At 39.6% G+C, this 15,348-nt stretch overlaps 1 gene segment (V, D, J or C); it reads left to right on the top strand.

Annotated features, from left to right (window-relative positions):
* The first annotated feature begins 11,060 nt into the window (after positions 1-11,060).
* Positions 11,061-11,631, top strand: LOC128054726 (T cell receptor delta variable 1-like). The segment is given in 2 exon segments: positions 11,061-11,109; positions 11,318-11,631. Coding segments are annotated over 2 exon segments (363 nt in total).
* The last annotated feature ends 3,717 nt before the right edge of the window (positions 11,632-15,348 follow it).

The raw sequence follows: 15,348 nt of genomic DNA, 5'->3' as shown, positions 1-15,348 counted from the left end.
CTTTCCACATATGTAATCAATTCCTGGATGCAGTGGCACATAACTTGGAAAATCTACTCTTATAAACATGGGGAAAATGCAAACATGGAAATGAGATTTCTTAAAAGATACCTGTATCTTTATGAAAGTCATATGTAACCAAGCAAACATGCACCAAAGTTTTCAGTTTCTTTGGGTTCTCAAACGGATTTGAAATTGAAAATATTCTGTTTGTTGTGTTAGTTAAAGAGATACAGATCTGACCTCTTAAATAGTCCCTCATTTTTTAAAGTCACATGGAGTGAGAAGAATGAATGAAATATAAAAATCAAATTGAACAAGGAAAGCTCACATCTCCCTGTTTATTGTAGGGCCCCAACATGAGCAACCAACCACCTGCTCCTGTTCTGTGGTGCCCAAGGCTCTCATCACACCTGAGCTGCTGCTCCTGCTAAGTCGCTTCAGTCATGTCCAACTCTGAGCGACCCCATAGATGGCGGACCACCAGGATCTCCCATCCCTGGGATTCTCCAGGCAAGAACGTTGGAATGGGTTGCCATTTCCTTCTCCAATGCATGAAAGTGAAAAGTGAAAGTGAAGTCACTCAGTCGTGTCTGACTCTTAGCGACACCACGGACTGCAGCCTTCCAGGCTCCTCTGTCCATGGGATTTTCCAGGCAAGAGTACTGGAGTGGGTTGCCATTGCCTTCTCCTATCACACCTGAGCATCACCAGCTAATCTTCTCTGCTAAGGCAGGAGCACTCGGACCACAGGTGAAATGAAGTTAGGTGAAACAGACAGATGTTTCAGGTCCAGCTCTTAGAGACAATCAGAAATCAGAGAGAGGAAAAGCGCACTTTATTCTTGTTAATATCTTGCAAGTCTCCAGCAGGATTCTCTTCATGGGCTTTAGTGTCACTGTGTTTTGCTGCACAACAAACCACCTCAAAACTTACTGATTAATTATCTCATGATACCTCTGCTCAGTGCCGTGAAAGGGGGCTCAGTTGCACTGGAATCCCTCAATTTACTCACTTAATTAGTGGGGTTGACTGGAAGCTGAGGCTCAGCTGAAATCTCAGAGGCCCGGGCTCATCTCTCCTTCAGACATTCTCAGGACTGACCGTGACCCATACATGTGATCTCTCTGTGGCCCTGAGGAAGCTGGGCATCCTACACTGTGCCTCGGGGCTTCCAAAACCACAGAAGTGCCAACTGCCAAAGAGTCGCCACCTCTCGCCTCAGAACCGGCATGATGTGAACTTCTGCTCATCTGTTTACTACAGTAAGTCATGCAGACAGCCTGGCCTCAGTGTGTGCGGGGGCTACACAAGGTCCCAGATATCAGGGAGCAGGGTCACTGGAGGTAAATTTGACCACTAGTTTCCATGTGAGCTGATAGAATAAATACATTACTTGTGGCAAACTGGCACCAGAGCGCTAATGAAGCTCATAGACCTTAATAACCATCAAGGTCATGTCAGTTTACTTCTCGAATAGCACCCACATCCACTTCCTCATCTCTATACTCCTTGCAGCCCCCCTAATCCAAGCATTTAGCACCTCTGACTTGGATAACTGCAAAGGCCTCTTCACTCTCTTCCTGCCTTTATTCTGAACTCTTTGAATCTGACTTCTACATGATCACAGAGTTTATATATATATATGAGAAAGAAATGGCAACCCACTCCAGTATTCCTGCCTGGGAAACCCCATGGACAGAGGAGCCTGGCGTGCTGCAGTTCATGGGGTCACAAAGAATTGGACATGACTTACCGACTGAACAACAATAACAACAATAACATAAAATTAGTTTGCTTCCTGCTCATCTTTGGATAATGAAGAACCATTAGAAATTGTAAAGGTCAAGTGTTATATTAAGAATTTCAAAGCAATGTACAATTTTTCCCTGAGTTTCTTCTAGTTTTCTCATTCACCCTTTTCTGCCACATATTCTAGATGTACATCAGCCACTTTAAAATAAAACCATTTATGCTAGTATTAAGCTCTTTCCTTAATGTGAACCTTTGCAGATACTGTCCTCTTTGGTCAGAATGGTTTTTCCCAAATACTTGTTTAAAACATTTATATGTACTCAACCTTTACAGCCCAGTTCAAGCAACATTATTTCTTTTAAAAAATATAAATTTATTTATTTTTATTGGAGGTTAATTACTTTACAATATTGTATTGGTTTTGTGAAATCTTAATGGATAATATTGCTAATTTTTAATTATAAATATTCTTGAATCTGGTCCCCTCTTAAGATGGTTTGACAAGAATATTTGCTACTGAGGGCCATCTTATATTTATATTCATTCAAACTGTTTCCTATGAGGCATGAAGAGATTCCTTTTAGTCCACAAACCAAAGCATGGTCAGGTTCCCTTCTTTTCATTTAGCAAATATCTCCTTCATAGCACAAGACCCGGAGATGGGCTATAGCAAATACGATGGTGTGAGTTGGGAAAGGGCAGCCTTCTCCAGTGGATGACTATTCTGTCTTGGTTTTACATCCTTCTGTGTAAACTGTGGCAGGGCTCCTGATCTGCATGAAGACCAGGAAACTTGTAAAGCATCCCCGAGTGCTGCTCCAGACCCATTGCTCTTTTAGGGTAGGAGTGAAGCCTTCACCACCATAGCATTCCTAGATTTGTCTTCATTTGGGGTCCAAATCCAACATGCCTGAAAAGGAAAAGTTATCCCAATGATGTGCATTTCAAAGAACTTTGTTAACTCATGGGATTTTCCTTTTCCGTTACGTCCTAAACCTGCTACTCCTTCTGTTTCTATATATAAAGTCATTCAGATTCAGATTTACTTTTGACTTTAAAGAAGTTTTGAGATGTCTACCATTTATATAACTGCATGGCAACAGTTCAAAAATATTAAGGATCCCATAGTGAGTTAGAAGGTGGGCCCCAAAAGATACATTCACATCCTAATCCATGGAAACTGTGAATGTGAATTTATTTAACAAAGAAACTTTTCAAATGTAATTGAGAAAAGGGTATCAAAATCCAATCATACTGGATTATCTTCGTGGGGCCTCAATCCAGTGACAAGTGTCCTTTTAAGAGACACACAGGTGAAAAGGCCTTGTGAGGTCTTCTCGATGGAGGAGGAGGTTGGAGATATACAGTCACTAGCAAAGGAGGACCTGGAGCCACGAGAAGCCAGAAGAGGCAAGGGAAGATTCTCTCCTCATTTGGAAGGAGTCTGTTCCTGCTGATACCTTGTTTTCAGACTTCTGCCCTCCAGATTGTAGGGAACAAATTCTTGCTTTTTGGAGCCATCAAATTTGTGATAATTTGTAATGGCAGAACAAGGGCTACTGGGGCTACCACAGTTTTCCAAAGGTAACATTTCTAAATAGCTACAAGCAAATCCTGATTGTTTACATTCATGGAACGGCATTTTTATATTAAATTAAAGAGTAATTAATTAAATTACTCTTTGGGACATTTGCATTCAAATTCTCACATAAGTAAACATGCACATTTATTTATCATTCAACAAATGTGTGAGTGACCACTATTTGCCAGGTATTACTGGATCGGCAGTTTTTGATCCAGTCACAGAGGGGCAGCATCTGCAAACAGAGACACTCCCTGGGGAAGATGGGCGGGTAATGAGGTAGTAAGTCTGACCGGCTGTCTCAGATTGTACTCACTCCTGTCTATTTTCTTTCCTAAAGGCAGTAGAGACTACATTTCTATAGGTCTAGAAGAAGCTGATACAAGGAAAACCCTTTTAGGAGCAGGCAGATTCAGCAACTCTTTCTGAGGAGGAAGAAAAGGGAGATGCTACTGTTAGCACCAGTGTTGATCTTATGGATACAAATATCACGTGAGTTTGATTGCTCCCAGAAGATTCAGCACAGAGGAATCTTATCTGCAGGCAACTGTAGGAGTGGGATTTTCTGACTGAAAGCAGGATGTTGAGAAAAACATAACTAAAATGTGGGAGGGAGACAGAGGGAGTTGGGGAGGGAGACATGGAAAGAAGGAGAAAATACACAAGAAGAATGAAAGAGACCGTTACAGCTGAGAGAATAAACATCTAATCAGACTTTCTCTGTTACTTCGCACTGCTTTTCTGAACAGAAATGAATGGACAACAGATAAAGCATTTTCCTGAATTCTTGCTTCTGCAAGAAGGAGAGAACTTCACCACATACTGCAATTCCTCAAGCACATTTTACAACTTACAGTGGTATAAGCAGAGCCCTGGGGGCAGTCCTGTCCTCTTGATGATATTAGCTAAGGCTGGAGAAGTGAAGACGGAGCAGAGACGGACTGGTCTGCTTGGAGAGACCAGACAGCACAGCTCCCTGCACCTCGCTGCTGCCCAGCTCTCAGATGCAGGAACCTACTTCTGTGCAGAAGCACAGTGCTCTGGAAGCACCTGCTGTCTGTCCCCAAACCTCACTGTGGGCTCCAGCCGTCACTCCTCCTCATCTCTCCTCAGGGGCCAGAGAAAGCTGAAGTCATGATGTCTATGAAGAAATTGAATTTTAATTTAAAAAAATCCCCAGATTTAGTGTCATTGAAGAATTCTGGCAAACATTGAAGAGGAATTAGCATGAATTACACAGTTTCTTGCAGACAATAGGAAGAAAATAATTCTTCACTCATTTTATGAGGCTAATATTACCCTGATGCCAAAATCAGACAAAGACCATTGAGAACTGAAACCAACAGGGAAATATCTTTTATCTAGAAGATAGACCCAAATTTCTGAAAATATTTTAGCGAGTAAAATTCATTGATGTGTAAAATGAGTAATATACCAAGCACAAATGTAATTTCTTTCAAGGGTGCAAAACACTTTAATATTGAAAATCAATGGATATAATTCACCATATTAGCAGGGTAGAAAAGAAGAATCATTTCATCATATTGATCTAGTCAGAAAAAAAGGATTTGCAAAAATTTGGTAGTCAATTATGTTGAAAACTCTGAGAATCACAAGAATAGTGGGGAATTTCCTCTATAGCTAATGGTATTCTTACTAGTAAAAGACTATAATTTTCTCTAAGAAAGAGAAAAAAGCCAGAGTGTCCATTCTTGTCACTCTTTCGGCACAGTGCTAGATGTTGGAGCAAGTGCAATAAAGAAAGTAGATGTAACGATCTTATAGAGTTGAAATAAGAAGTAAAATTGCAGCTATTTGCTGGTAACATGATAACCTATGTACGAAATACAAAGAATATGCCCCTAAATTTATATTAGGGAAATCCAAATTGAAGCCACAAAGAGATACCACTTCACATATATCAGAAGGGCTAAAATTAAAAATACCAACAATACCAAGTTCTGGCAAGGATGCAGAGAAGTTGGATCACTCATGCATTGCTGGTGGGTGAATGGCCCAGTCATTCTAGAAAACAGCCCAATAATTTAAAACACACTTAAATATTCACTTGCTGAATTCTTAATACTGGAAATCAACCAGTGATCTTCACTGAATGAACAGATAAATATCCTGTAGTACATTCACACAATGAAATATTATTTATACATCTTTCTCAACTTCAAGAGGGTTATTTTGCAACAAATCATTTTAAGTTGAAACAATAGGAAGTCAAAAGTTCATTTAATATGGAAAGGAAATCTAAAAAAGAGTGGAGATAAATATATACATGTAAAACTGAGTCACTTTGCTGCACTGCAGGAACTAACATTTTAAGCAACTATACTCCAATAAAAATCAATTAAAATTAAAAAAAAAGAAAATCCATCTAATATATTTAACCTAGCTTCCCTTAAATGTGACCAATACTTGCATTAGCCTACAGTGGGGAAAAAATCATCTCACACAGTCTATTTTATACTAAAATAATGAAAATCTTATGCTATGTATTGAATACTGTCCTGAAAGTGAAAATCAGGATGGTTATATGGGTATGAAATGGCTGTAAATGTCTTAGTTGTTTACAGTCATGATTTTGAGGCTGGCCAGGAGCTCAGCTCATTCTTGCTGCCCAGAATCACCAGGAAACATAATACTACATGTTGCTAGCCTAGGAAAAGAAAATTTCAATATTCCAATATGGTTTGTACTGAAAGCATATCACTCTCTCACTACTGTAAAGTCAAAAATTCTAAATTGAATTATCATAAGTTGGGGACAGCCTGTAGTGATTAAAAGGAACAGACTACTGATATATGCAGTAGTCCAGATGGGTCTTAGGATGTTATGCTGAGTAAAAACATCAATCTCAGAGGCTACATGGTATATGATTACACTTATTGGATTATTATGACTGTATATATAGTGTGATTATACTTTTACAGCATTCTCAACAGGACAAAATATAAAGATGAGAGGAGATCAGTAGTGACCTGGATTGTAAAGAATTGCAGGCCTCTGGAGGGTGTACAAAGAGGGTTTCTTTAGAGAGATGAAACAACTCTATGTCATGGTTTTAATGGTGGTAACAAGAGCCTGCAGCCATGAAATTAAAAGACACTTACTCCTTGGAAGGAAAGTTATGACCAACCTAGATAGCATATTCAAAAGCAGAGACGTTACTTTGCCAACTAAGGTTCGTCTAGTCAAGGCTATGGTTTTTCCTGTGGTCATGTATGGATGTGAGAGTTGGACTGTGAAGAAGGCTGACCGCTGAAGAATTGATGCTTTTGAAATGTGGTGTTGGAGAAGACTCTTGAGAGTCCCTTGGACTGCAAGGAGATCCAACCAGTCCATTCTGAAGGAAATCAGTCCTGGGTGTTCTTTGGAAGGAATGATGCTAAAGCTGAAACTCCAGTACTTTGGCCACCTCATGCGAAGAGTTGACTCATTGGAAAAGACTCTGATGCTGGGAGGGATTGGGGGCAGGAGGAGAAGGGGACGATGAGGATGAGATGGCTGGATGGTATCACGGACTCGATGGACGTGAGTCTGAGTGAACTCCGGGAGTTGGTGATGGACAGGGAGGCCTGGCGGGCTGCGATTCATGGGGTCGCAAAGAGTCAGAAACAAATGAGCAACTGAACTGAACAAGGGCCTATACATGTGATAAAGTTTCACAGTGCTATGCATCAAAACCAGGGTGCATATTAAACTGAGGTATCAGATTGTGCTCTATATTTTAATCAATTTTTGACAATATAAATTTCCTGGTATGTATATGTAATTATTATATTAGCATATATATTTTAGAATATCAAACTGCTCTTCAGGCTGCTGCAAGGCTTTGTGGTCTCTTCTGCTTAGTTACAAACAATTGTAAACCAGGACATCAGCAGATTTCAGGGATTTTCAAGGGTTGTAGAGATGAAGATGGTCTGCAAAGTAAGTTCTTAGGGTGATGAAATTTTAGTAGTAGTAACAAGAACCTACAAAAGGGATAAATTTCACAGCTGTGCATAAAAAGGTAGATATAAAAACGTGTGGTATATATAATAAAATGATACATATAATATAATGATCTATATAATATATGTATTATCATTCTGCTTCCCAGACTACTCTGAGCATTTGTGGTCTCCCCTGCTTCCTTGTAAATAATTAGAAACCAGGACATCAGCTGCCTGTCACTCAGAGCTGAAACGGGACAGAAGAGTAGATGGTTCAACTGCATATAAACTCTCCTCGCTGCATCACTCATTAATGAGTTCTTTGACCTTAAATTTTAAGAACTGGCACTGTTCTGGAGACTGTGTCTATACTTCCTTTTCTACTTGCTTATTTGCTTTTGGTTCTTTTAAATTAATTCATTTATTAAGATGATGAAACTAAGTGGAAGATTGAGAGACACACACTTCATGATCATGCACAGTAACAACACTTCAGTCATCAGCCTCTGTGGTCTTGACATCGACTAAGTGTTTGAACAGGACTGAAAAAGGCCAGTTTCACTCAGTCCCAAGAAGGGAAATGCCAAAGATTGTTCAAACTATTATGCAATTGTGCTCATTTCACATGTAAGTAAGGTTATGCTTAAAGTCTTTTAAGCTAGCTTTCAGCAGTGTGTGAACCAAGAACTTTCAGATGTACAGGCTGGATTTCAAAGAGGCAGAGGAACCAGAGATCAAGTTGCTAACATTCAGTGGATCATGAAGAAAGCAAAGGAATTCCAGAAAAGCATCTACTTCTACTTCATTGACTATGCTGAAAACTTTGTGTGGATAACAACAAACTGTGGAACATTCTTAAAGTGATGGAAATACCAGCCCACCTCACTTGTCTCCTGAGAAACCTGGATGCAGGTCAAGAAGCATTAGAACCAGACATGGAATAAGAGACTGGTTCCAAATTGGGAAAGGTGTCTTTCGAGGCTGTATATTGTCAGCCTGCTTATTTAACTCATATGCTGAGTATAACATGTGAAATGCCGGGCTGGATGAATCACCAGCTGGAATCAAGATTGCTGGGAGAAATATCAAAAACCTCAGATATGCAGAAGATACCACTATAATGGGAGAAAATGAAGAGGAACTGAAAGGGCTTTTTGATGAGTGTGAAAAAGGAGAGTGAAAAAGCTGCCTTGAAACTCAACATTCAAAAATCTAGACCATGGCATCTGGTCCCATCACTTCATGGCAAATACAAGGGGAAAAAGTAGAAGCAATGACAGATGTTACTTTCTTGGGCTCCAAAATCCCTATGGATGGTGACTGAAGCCATGAAATTGAAAGATGCTTGCCCCGTGAAAGAAAAGATATGACAAGCAGGTGGGCTATGTCGCTTCAGTTGTGTCCGGCTCTCCATCCCTATGAACCGTAGCCCTCTAGGCTCCTCTGTCCATGAGATTTCCCAGGCAAGAATACTGGAGTGGGTTGCCATGCCCTCCTCCAGGGGATCTTCCTGACCCAGGGATTGAACACACATCTCTTATGTCTCCTGAAATTGCAGGCAAGTTCTTAACCACTAGTGCCACCTAGGAAGCTTAAGATGACATATTAAAAAGCATACACATCACGTTGCTGACAAAGGTCTGTATAGTCAAAACTATGGTTTTTTCCAGTAGTCATGTGTGGTGTAAGAGTTGGACTATAACTAAGGCTTAAAGCTGAAGAATTGATGCTTTTGAACTGTGGTGCTCGAGAAGTCTCTTGAGAATCCCTTGGACTGCAAGGAAGACAAACCAGTCAATCATAATAGGAATCAACTGTCAATATTCACTGGAAAGACTGATGTTGAAGCTAAAACTCCAATACTTTGGCCACCCGATGCAAAAAGCCAATTCATTGGAAAAGACCTTGATGATGGGAAAGATTGAAGGCGAAAGGAGAAGGGAGAGGCAGAGGATGAGATGATTAGATAGCATCATTGACTCAGTGGACATGAATTAGAGCAACTTTGGGAGATATTGAAGCACAGTGTGGCCTGGTGTTCTGCAGTCCATGGGGTCACAAAGAGTTGGACACAACTTAGCAACTGAACAACAACGATAAAGTGTTTGAAACTTGTAGATACAACTTCTGTAGGAGAGCATTACAGCATTATGTCACAGAAAGATCTGGCATACTTATCTTGAATTTATTTTACAGAGACAAAAGTAATGAGCCACTAACAAGTGAGACTGAACACTTTAGACCAACGACAGAAAATGTGACATCAGGGCGATTCTAGGATACATGGTCTAATAAATACAATTCTACTTGTGGAGGGGACAGGACTGAATATCCTGATCTTCCTCAAAGTTTAATAAATGAGACTTAATTTCAAATTTCAAAAGAATATTTTATTCCTGTTACAATTTCATTCAAAATTTAAAACTGAATAGACTCTGAAAGTCAGATGGATTGATTTTTTGTCATTTATGGTGAAGATGAAAGTGAAACAGGAGAGTGAAAAAGTTGGCTTAAAGCTCAACATTCAGAAAACAAAGAACATGGCATGCGGTCCCATCACTTCATGGGAAATAGATGGGGAAACAGTGGAAACAGTGTCAGACTTTATTTTTTTGGGCTCCAAAATCACTGCAGATGGTGACTGTAGCCATGAAATTAAAAGACACTTACTCCTTGGAAGAAAAGTTATGACCAACCTAGATAGCATATTCAAAAGCAGTGACATTACTTAGCCGACTAAAGTCCGTCTAGTCAAGACTATGGTTTTTCCTGTGGTCATGTATGGATGTGAGAGTTGGACTGTGAAGAAGGCTGAGCGCTGAAGAATTGATGCTTTTGAAATGTGGTGTTGGAGAAGACTCTTGAGAGTCCCTTGGACTGCAAGGAGATCCAGCCAGTCCATTCTGAAGGAGATCAGCCCTGGGATTTCTTTGGAAGGAATGATGCTAAAGCTGAAACTCCAGTACTTTGGCCACTTCATGCGAAGAGTTGACTCATTGGAAAAGACTCTGATGCTGGGAGGGATTGGGGGCAGGAGGAGAAGGGGACGACCGAGGATGAGATGGCTGGATGGCATCACTGACTCAATGGACGTAAGTCTGAGTGTTCTCCGGGAGTTGGTGATGGACAGGGAGGCCTGGCGTGCTGTGATTCATGGGGTTGCAAAGAGTTGGACACGACTGAGCGACTGAACTGAACTGAACTTCATTTATTGAAAAACCTAAATAGAGTCATAGAACTCAAAGAAAAGGAGATACAATAATTATTTTGAATAAAATTTCCATTCACCAAGAAGCCTAAGATCTGCAAGTTTTCTTAAAGAGTCATTAGATTCTGGATGGAGAAAAGTATAGGCTAAATAAATGACCAGTTCATAGATAACAGAACATTTCATAGGCTATAGTAAATTATATTTTAAATCAGCTGGAAAAACCATTTTGCTGAATAATTATTGATGTATGTCAACTTGCTTAATATTCAGTTCCCCTCAGCTCAAATTTTAATACTGATGCTTTCTTTGATGCCTTGTTTCAGGATCTGCCTAGTTTAATGACCAGGGAAAGACAAGCAGACAAAGTAAAGGTTTGTGGTGAGCCAGACTTTTTCCCATGCATGAACAGACCACGTGGTCTATGAACATGACAGCCCCCACTTCCTGTTCCGGGGAGTCACACAGGTATCGGGTAGTATGTATATGTGCTGCCAGGCACTCAAAGACACTGAACTCTCAGCTTCAGGCAGAACTAAGCACATTTGCTCAGGGAAATCCGTGCCTCATGCCGCTCTCCAGTCTGCTCTGGGTGTTCCTGGCCTTCACCTTCTCTGGTAGGGATGCTTTCGAATGTGGGTGCGAGTGTTCAGGGTGAAAGGACTGCACACAGGCACGTGGAGCTTCACAGGGACTTGGGAAGGAAACGAGGATTGGAGAAAAGCGAGCATCTTAGGATTTAATTTTTTGTCTTTGGATCCTAAATAACTCCTACACTATTTTATTCACTGCTCCATCTTTGTTTTCTGATTTTTTTCCCCACAGCATCTGGTGTGGCCCAGAAAGTTACTCAAAACCAGCCAGATATATACAGCCAAGTGGGGCAACCCATCACCCTGAATTGTCGGTATAAAACAAGCTGGAGCTATTACTACCTTGTTTGGTACAAGCAACTTCCCAGTGGACAGATGACTTACCTTATTCAACAGTATTCAGGATACAGCAATGCAAGGAACGGCCGCTACTCTGTCAACTTTAAGAAAGCAGATAAATCCATCAGCCTCATCATTTCATCCTTACAGCTGGAAGATTCTGCAAAGTACTTCTGTGCTCTCTGTGACTCACAGTGCTTGAAGTAATAGTAAAAGCTGTACAAAAACCCAGAGCTTGATTAGAGAGAGCCTCCCTGCTGTAGGATCCCAGCTGAAATGCACACAGACCCCAGACAAGAAATGATAGTACTGTGGTTGTTTAAGTTGTGGTCTGGATCAGAAGATTTAATCCTAGATAAAGGCTCCTTCTATGTCATTGGAAACAGGTGTCCAGAGTAACTTTCTACTAATACATTCTCCTCTTGAATTTTTTTCTCCATGTAATATACTGAATTGCTTTTCTTTTTTCTTTCTTTCTTTTTTTTCTTTTTAGTTTATTTCTAAGTCAACCATACAGAACATGTGTAAAGTTGTCTAGATTATCCCATAATACTTTAAACTGGCAGATTTACTTCATCACAGACCTGGGTTTAGTTGTGTGGAGTCACCATCAAAACCATGTCCTTAGTCATTTCCTCTTAGACTTTGTGTCAGGGCACAATCAGAAAAGCAGAACCACGGGTGATGTGGAATAAGAGATAAGTTATAAGGACTAAATCTCAGGCAATGGCTAGAGCTGGTGGACAAGTCTGTACAAAGCTGTTGTTTTTATATCTGATGTTGAGCCTGAATTCACTTTAAGTGAGCTTAGAGTAACATTTGTAAAGGAAAGTTTGGTGAGGACGAAAGCATGGACAAACTATGACACATAAAGTCCTGCTTGAACTATGAGGATGCTTGGAACCCACAAAGACTTGTCTGTCTCACCTCCTTCAGTCTCACAATACTGGGTGACCTTGAAGAGAAGCGGCTGTCATTTGCCATCATGCTACACACACACTTGGCCCAAGGCAAAGATGAGGAGGACATCTAACGGGAAGCGGATGAGTTGTGAGTCACCAACAAGATGAGCTAGTTCATCAGCAGCAATGTGTAGAAAAAGCATTTGCCCAAATCCAGTAGTCTACCATGGTGAAAACTCTAAGAAACACAGGAATAATGGAGAGTTTCCTCAACAGCTCTTAGTATGTTTACTGGTAAAAGACTGTATTTTTCCCTAAGGAAGGGAACAAAGGGAGAATATCCACTTCAATCACTCTCCTTCAGCACAGTGCTGGACGTTGTAGCCAGTGCAGTAAAACAAGTAAATATATAAACAACCTTTTAAGCCAGAAAGGCAGTCAAATTACCACTATTTTCTATCTATGTAGAAAATCTCAAAGAATATACCCTCCAAAACTCCTACAACTAGTAAGTGGGGGTTCAGAAGGTCTCAGGATATACAAGGTAAACACAAAATCAAATGCATTTCTATATACTAGCAATAAACATGTGGATATCTAAATTAATAATATAATGCTGTTACAATGGCTCAAGAAAGACCCTAAATCCTTAGGCATAAATCTAAGAAAACATGTACAGAACTTATACACAGAAAGCTACAAAACACTGGTACTTCCAAAAAATACAAATGGCCAATTATTCTAGCTATTATCCTAGAAAGACCAACTTTCCCCCCATGGAGCTGCATAGGCATCTTTAAAAGTGAAAGTGAAAGTTACTCAGTCATGTCCAACTCTTCACAACCCCATGGACTGTAGCCTGCCAGGCTCCTCTATCAATGGAACTTCCCAGGCAAGAATACTGGATTGGGTTGCCATTCCCATCTCTAGGGGATCTTCCCAACTGAGGGATATTTTCCACATGTACAAACGTGTGATGTGTAAATAAAAATAATCCACTTGGTTGGCAGGCAGACTCTTTACCACAGAGCCACCTGGGAAGCAAGGTTACTTGCTATAGATATAACAATTTTATCTTCTATTTCATGCAACTTTTTTACCTTTAATTGACATAACTACCCAGCATCAAATCCAGAGCTAGTGTTAACTGGGTTAAGAAAAAAGTGAATACAGGGAATTAATTATTCTCTGAAATGGCCAGAACAGAGCTAGATACCTGTCAATATGAGAACAGATTCAATTCAACAGCCAAATAGACGGTACCAACCTCTTGTTGGTTTTGAAAACACTATTTCATTGAGCAGCCTTAGGAAATGGTCTTTCCTGATATCAGTGTCTGTAGGCGGCAAGGACTGGTCACCACTGAGTACCAGGCCCTGATTTATGTTAGTTACCCCAGACCTCAGAGGTGAGGACATTTCTCATCTCCCTAAAATGATCTGTGATTTTTTTTCTCCCAAATCAGAACTATTCTAGAGTTACTGAAGAGGAATCAAGAAGAAGACTTGCATACCTTATGTTAAGTTAGTTCCCAAGCATTTGATAAATGACATTTTAATTGCATTTTCTATTGCTTTTGCTAGAATCTAGAAATAAAATTGATTTTTGTGTTTGGTGACTGTATCAATTCACTAACATGTTCTAGTTCTTACAGTTTGTTTAGAGGTACTTTGTATTTTTACATGTATAAACTTATGATCTATAAATTAAAATAGTTTTGCTTCTCCTTTTCAAACTTAATACATCTTATTTCCTTTTCTGGTTTGATCCCATGCCCTCCATTAGGACAGTGAATAGAAGTAGTGATAGTCTACCTGTCTTGTTTGTGATCCTATTTGGAATAACATTGACTTTGATATTTTCAATGATACCCTTTATTAGATTTGGGAATTTCTCTTTTATTTTTGTATTGTTGGGAGTATTCATCATACTTACTCCCATAACTCCCATCATACCTACATACAAAAAAGACGTTACCCTTTTAGCAAATTCTCTTGATTATTTGAAAGTAAATTAAGTACATAATTTTGGTTTTCATCAAGCAAAGGAAGATAACCTCACCTCATATGGTCAAGATATAATCTTCTAAAATGAAAAATTCTGAAAAGAGGCAATAGGCTAGAAAACTTATTTTTAGATTCTCCATATATTTTTGGTTTTCAGTATTATTTAAAATAACACTTTGAAGGGTTTTGTACCATATTCTAAAAAATAAAGTCAAAGAAACCAACAAACAAAATGTTCATGCTAGTTTTCTTCTGCCTTTTGCTAATATAATAAAATAATATATTCTTACATAGCTTAAATGAATTCATTTTCATTTGTTACTATATTTTCAGTAGTAGTGGGTGTTGACCTGTGTGTGCATGTGATCCACCAAAAAGAGGCTCCCAAAGATATTTGTGATTATTTGTTAAATGAATGAAGTGTGATTACCATGATATTTATTTCCATATCATTAGTTAAGTTTTCCTCCATCCTAGAGTTGGGATGTTTGTTATCTGTTCTTGAATTTTGTCCACAAATATAACCCTCTATTTATCCTGTTGGAGTCTTTTGTTTAATTTGACTTCCATAGGATGGAAAGATGGCTTTTAGAATAATTTCAAGAGTTGCTCAGCATAATTTGTTTCACTAAGTTCATGAATAACAACTCATCTACTCATTCAGAAAACAGATAACTCTTGAGTGCTTTATATATAGCAATCTCTCTTTATAAACATTCAGTTCAGTGCAGTTCAGTCACTCAGTCATGTCCAACTCTTTGCGAGCCCATGAATCGCTGCACGCCAGGCCTCTCTGTCCATCACCATCTCCCGGAGTTCACTCAAACTCACATCCATCGAGTTGGTGATGCCATCCAGCAATCTCATCCTCTGTCATCCCCGTTTCCTCCTGCCTCCAATCCCTCCCAGCATCAGAGTCTTTTCCAATGAGTCAACTCTTCACATGAGGTGGCCAAAGTATTGGACTTTCAGCTTTAACATCATTGCTTCCAAAGAACACCCAGGGCTGATCTCCT

Source organism: Budorcas taxicolor, chromosome 10 (assembly GCF_023091745.1).
Source record: "Budorcas taxicolor isolate Tak-1 chromosome 10, Takin1.1, whole genome shotgun sequence".
NCBI lineage: Eukaryota > Metazoa > Chordata > Mammalia > Artiodactyla > Bovidae > Budorcas > Budorcas taxicolor.
Note: the sequence above shows the minus strand (reverse complement) of the source record. Positions and strands in the feature narration are given on the sequence as shown.